Source organism: Octopus bimaculoides, chromosome 5 (assembly GCF_001194135.2).
Source record: "Octopus bimaculoides isolate UCB-OBI-ISO-001 chromosome 5, ASM119413v2, whole genome shotgun sequence".
Classification (NCBI taxonomy): Eukaryota; Metazoa; Mollusca; class Cephalopoda; order Octopoda; family Octopodidae; genus Octopus; species Octopus bimaculoides.
In genome coordinates this window covers 32,700,620-32,706,429 of record NC_068985.1, presented here as the reverse complement: position 1 = coordinate 32,706,429, position 5,810 = coordinate 32,700,620, and the positions used below count along the sequence as shown (strand labels likewise).

The following is a 5,810-nucleotide window of genomic DNA, read 5'->3' as shown; positions in this document are numbered from 1 at the left end:
ACTCTGTGTGTTTTCAAACGCATGGATATAGGTGTCAAATTTGTTCCAATAACTTTCGAATGATAGATAGATAGAGAGAGAGAGACAGACAGATAGCTCGCTCCGGCCAGTCATGGTATTAGCTGTCAGTAGCCAAAGAATCAACTCAAACAGTTTTTGAAAAAATGTATTCTTCACTGCTCACTTCTCTTCGGACCCTCGCTTTCTCTTGCCAGCTGAACTATCATTAGCCTCTTCATATGAGAGATCCATATCTCGGACGGTCAAACATGCATTCCGGAGTTTGAGAAGTCTACGTAATTATTGAATTGCCTTCTTAATACATGACCGGCCATTTCAGTTCTTATAATCTGGGTATGGTATACATTACGTAGAGATGGTTTTCTTATGGAAGTATTTCTAGGCCTATCTCCTAATTATACTCTTATACTCTACTCTTAATATAGACCGTAAACACCGCATTCTAAAAACTTCTTGTATGCGTGTATCTTTAAATTTTAGGGGCCAATTTTCCAAGGTGACTGGGAAAATAATAACCGTATTTGTCTAAGGTATAAGCATATTCGACTACTGTAGAAAATTTATAGTATACTCTATCTATAAAAGCACTGTTTTACAATTCGTATACATATGCCATCGAAATGCTTGAGTTTTATGAACTGTAACATATTTTTCAAGGGCATGAACGACGAAAATGAACCAAAATTTCAATACTTAGAAATCAAGTCGCCTGCAGCGATGGCTGTGATCTTGCAGCACTTTTGATTAGATATATAAAAACATTTTTAATTACCTGGTTACATAGGCTGAAGGTGCAAATAAAGTTCTTCCAAGTTTGTAGATGACATTCGCACAAGAGGATGCCGCCATTACGTTAAGCACATGTTTTGTGGAAGGGGAAAAAGCAATCAAGATGAGATAACTATGAAATTAAATCATATTCACATTAATTCCGAAAAAGTAATTTGAGCGTTTCACTCAAAATGAAGAAGACTGTCCATTTCTATCTTATCACGAATAAACAAGTAGTAACATTAATAGAATGACGGCTTGTAGGGAAAGTTTATACACAAAAGGCGTCTCACGCAATTTCATAAACAAATAATGTAAGGGAGAATACTCTCACCAAAGTATCCTCCTCTACATAGCGCATTTTGGTTCCTCGTTGCTTTGTGATGTTTCTTTAAATTTATTAATGTTCATTGTCCTAAAGCAGTTAGGTGTACTTAAGAGAGCTCACGTCTCCTATTATCTCTTTTCCAAATTCACACCCGTTCGACTCGAGGTTGATATTAAACTAGAGTCTGAAGCAGCCTTTCACGCCACAGACTTTCGTGAACACTCTCCCAGTGGTCGAGATAGTTCTCAAAATCGATTTTAAAAAAGCCTTCAATTCAATTAGACGCGATGTCATTCTCAGCTCAATATAAAAAAAAAAGCTTCAAAGATCTGCTACTTTGCATGGCAGGCTTTTCGGGAAGCCTCTCATATATACTCTGGCAGCTATTATATTCTTTCTGCCTTAAGAGTTCAACGAGGTAACCCACTTTGTTTCATACTGTTTGTGCTGAGTATCAAAGATATTCTGATGTCTTTATTAGGCATAAAGCCCTAAACATAGATGGGGACACCACAAGGACAGACAAGACCACAGTGGGGACAAAAACATAAAACGAATGTAAATGAGATGAAAGTTATATGAAAATGAAAATGGACGCATGGGCCCCACTCTCATGCGTACCGTTATATGTATTATTTACAATTGTTCTTTTTTTTTTCCTTTTGATTTCATACCTTTTTTTTTTTTTTTTTTTTTTTTTTTTTTTTTTTTTGTCTTTAGTAGAACTTCATTAGTGGTTCGATATCTCTTAAATCCACCACTGGTGGCAACACTTTAAATTCCACCTCCACTCCTGGCAGGTCAAAGTTATCTCCACACATCTCTTTAAATTTTCTATAGTTTTCCTCTTCGATCAATATTGCCTTCATATCATCCGCGTAGACGTATGAAGGCACCTTCACTCTTACTATTGAATGTAACTTGATTATTTTTTTTCTCTGTTTCAACATTTTTGGGGTATGTTACATAACACCATACTCCTTCTCCTCCTCGTATCTTCTTTCCTTTCTCTTGGACTTTTGGTTCTCTCTTTTCTTCTCCATAAATAGTCTCTCCATCTCACCTTCATACAGTTGGGTTTCCGACACTCTCTCCACTGATAACTCCACTTTCTTTTTCCTTCCTACTACCCTTCTTCACAGTTTCTTTTTTCACATCTCTCTTCTTTTTCTGCTTCTCTGGCGGAGAATTCATTCCTCCGCTCCTCCTTCTTTTCTTTTAAACTATAGTGAATCCCTTCACTTCTTTTTCTGTTGCCTTGTCCTGTACTACCTGGTCCACACTCTCCTCTTGTTCTGTTTGTGGCTTTCTCTGGGTGCACCATGCCTTCATGCGGCCCCTTTCTCCACATGTGAAACACACTGGCGGCCTACACTCCACAGTAACTCTCAGTCTCACATCTTCCGGAAGCACAATCTCCTCCACCACACTGTTCAAGTCCTCTGTTGTTGCCTGAATCATTAATTCGATCCCATATACCACAACTGGTCGTACGAATGTGAAGAACGCCTAGGATTCGTGATAAATTACGAAATAGGGAAGCCTCGAACTGGCATCCGCGATCAGTGGTTATTTTAGCTGGGACACCAAAGCGAGCAATCCAGTTAGAAACGAAAGCTCGAGCAACTGACTCAGCGGAAATGTCCACTATTGGAATGGCCCCTGGCCAACAAGAGAATCGATCGATGCATGTCAATATGTAAGAGAAACCGCGACTGACAGGCCATGGTCCAACCAGATCAATGTGGACATGGCGAAAGCGAGTCTCCAGAGGAGAAAACTGTCCAAGAGGAGCGCGAATATGCCTGTGGATCTTAGAATGCTGGCATTTTACTCAAGAGCGTGCCCAATCGGTGATCATCCGGCGCATATTAGGCCAGAAAAACTGAGCCATAATAAGCTTCACCAAGGCAGCGATTCCAGGATGTGACAGTGAATGCAAGGCATCAAAAACGGAGCGCCGGTGGTTCTCAGGTACAAACGGTCTGGGAGAACCAGTAGCTGTATCACAAAGAATGGTGCCTTCAGCAGACAGAAGTGGGAGATAGGCAAACTTGCAACAGGACAACTTGGTAGAAGCTAAATCCAAAGTGTCTAGAGCTGGCTGATCCTGTGCAATGGCAGTTAAATCAATTGCAGCAGGAGATGAAAGGGAGCACACAGGAAGATAAGAGAGTATGTCAGCAGGCACGTTCTCTGTTCCAGGTATGTGCCGAATGTCACTCGTGAACTGGGAAATGTAATCCAGGTGGCGAAAATCACGAGGTGAGTGTTTGTCCGATTAAGATGACAGAGCAAATGTTGAAAATGACGAACTGACGGGTAGATCGCCAAGAGCTTGCGATCAAACGTACTGTACCGACGTTCAGCTGGCTTTAATTGACGACAAAAAACCACCAAAGGTTTAGTCTATGGTGTGCTGCAAAATAGCACCAACTGCAGAATCCGATGCATCAACGGTTAAAGAGAGAAGAGCATTGGGAACCGGATGTGCAAGCAAAGGAACAGAAGCTATTTCTTTCTTGATGGACTCAAAAGCAGATAACGCCTCGGCAGATGAAGTAATGGGAGAATTCTTTTTTGTATTTGCTTTCAATAGCTGAGTCAAGGGAAGTAACTTGTCTGCACAATCACGAATGAATTGTCTGTAGAAGTTGATGACTCACAAAAGGTGACGGAGTTGACGTAATGAAGTGGGGGGAGGGGGCGATGCGCTGAATTGCATCGACTTTGGAAGAGAGAGGTCTGATACCATTTGAGTCAATATAAAGCCCCAGAAATTCCAGAGATGACTGCCCCAAAACATACTTATCGGGGTTGATTCACACATTGCAGATGCGATGATGCTGAAAGAGTTGATTTAAGTGTTGGAGGTGATTCTTATGTGTGTCGCTTGCAACGAGTATGTCATCAATGTAAGCGAACACAAAATCAAGTCCACGGACAACTTCATTGATAAATCTTTGGGAAGTGCTCGTGGCGTTCCGCAACCCGAAACTCATAAAAAGGAACTCAAAGCAGCCAAAGGGAGTAGTGATGGCAGTTTTTGGTACATCTGTAAGGGACGACCGTGCGAACTCAAAAAGGAGCAATGGTGACGAATGGAAAAACAGAGGACTCCTTTTATTTAAACGTGTCACACGGTCGAACACAAATATATATATATCAATAATGATATAGATATGTTATACGACGATAACATATGTGACCAGTAATGAAAGACCACAACCGTATTAGATGAATAACAGAGATATTTATTGTAGTGTTAAAGATGTATGTCTGTGTGAGAGTGTGAATGCGACATATAATAACAATCAAAGACAGGCCGTCGTACAAAGAAAAGTGTGTATGTGAGTGATACATGTGTGTGTATGTGAATTATTATAGCAAATAGAAAGAGAGTCAGTAAATGACACGTGAGCAATTATACCAGTTCTTTAGTACACTATAAGAAAAGTTCTGTATGTGAAAGGGAGGAGAGGCTGAGTGTGGCAGAGCTGATCACTAGTTGTGATATCGTGGCATCGATGTTGGGCCGTGGTTCTTGTTATACAGATGTTCGTCGCTGGCTGAGAACTCTTGTCTGTTTATTTATCGTGGTGAAGCTGAGTCACCTAACAGAATCGAAGAGAGAGATGTGTCGCGGAGGTTTGGTTTGGTGTACATAGTAAGTCGTGTTGACGCTGGTGGTGTAGAGGCTGCTTGGTAGTAATCGTGTTGGTCATGACGATGGTGCTGGTTAGTAGTCGTAGACTCTTGTTGCTGATGTGGCGACGGCGGTGGTCATTGTTGGCTGGACGAAGCTGTTGAAGTGGTCGCTGGAACTGCTGCTGCTGTCGTGTGGTACACGGAACAGTTCTCAAAGAGAAATTATTGGGTATTAGTTGATCTATTTATAGCGTTAAGAGGGCTCCAAATGCCTTCAGAATTTTACTCTATCACGTGACCTTATTAGGGGCCGTGATTGGTCAGTTTGCGTTCTGGCGGGAAAGGTTCGAAGAAGTTGCCGATTCGAATAATGATCAGTCACGTGATGACAAGGTTAATGTTTTCCCCTACGTTCGCGTTTGTTTATATTTAAATGAGAAGAATGGCGATAGCAGTTTTGTATCTAATGGCAATAGGTATTAGAGACGATAGGTAGTTTCACTACACATCCTCAGGATTGACTGGTATTTGGTGATAGGCACGAACGAGGTCAACCTTAGAAAAAATACTACAACCATGCAAATTAGAGGAGAAATCCTGGAGATTTCTTATAGGGTAGCAATCGGGAACTGTGACTGCATTCAAACGTCTATAATCCCCCACTGGGCGAAAATCAGAATTCCCTTTACATGCCAAATGAAGGGGAGATGCAACTGGTACTTAATTTATTGGTCCCGATAGAATGAAAGGCAAAGTCAACCTCAGCAGAATTTGAACCCAGAACATAAAGACAGACGAAATACCACTAAGCATTTCGCTGGCATGCTAAAGTTTTTGCCAGCTCACTACCATGGTTAACCTTCCTTTGATATTGCTGCACCTTTTATGTGTCCATAGCTTACACCGGGTACATCGTATGGAGTTTCTACCCATGCCTTTTCTACAGATCGAACAGGGCCATCTACCTGAAGGGATTTGTGGTTTGTCAACCTTCCTACTTACTAAGACTTTGGTCTTTGCTAGGTTGACCCTAAGGCCCTTC

At 41.3% G+C, this 5,810-nt stretch overlaps 1 protein-coding gene across 1 annotated transcript in view; it reads right to left on the bottom strand.

Annotated features, from left to right (window-relative positions):
• Window positions 1–1,356, bottom strand: part of LOC106878433 (28S ribosomal protein S7, mitochondrial) — a 14,789-nt gene extending 13,433 nt beyond the window's left edge. Inside the window, exon 1 of the mRNA XM_014927643.2 lies at window positions 794–1,356. Within this exon, the coding sequence (XP_014783129.1) occupies window positions 794–870 (77 nt within the window). The 5' untranslated portion in view covers window positions 871–1,356. The remainder of the gene's footprint in view (window positions 1–793) is intronic.
• Between the last annotated feature and the right edge of the window lie 4,454 nt (window positions 1,357–5,810).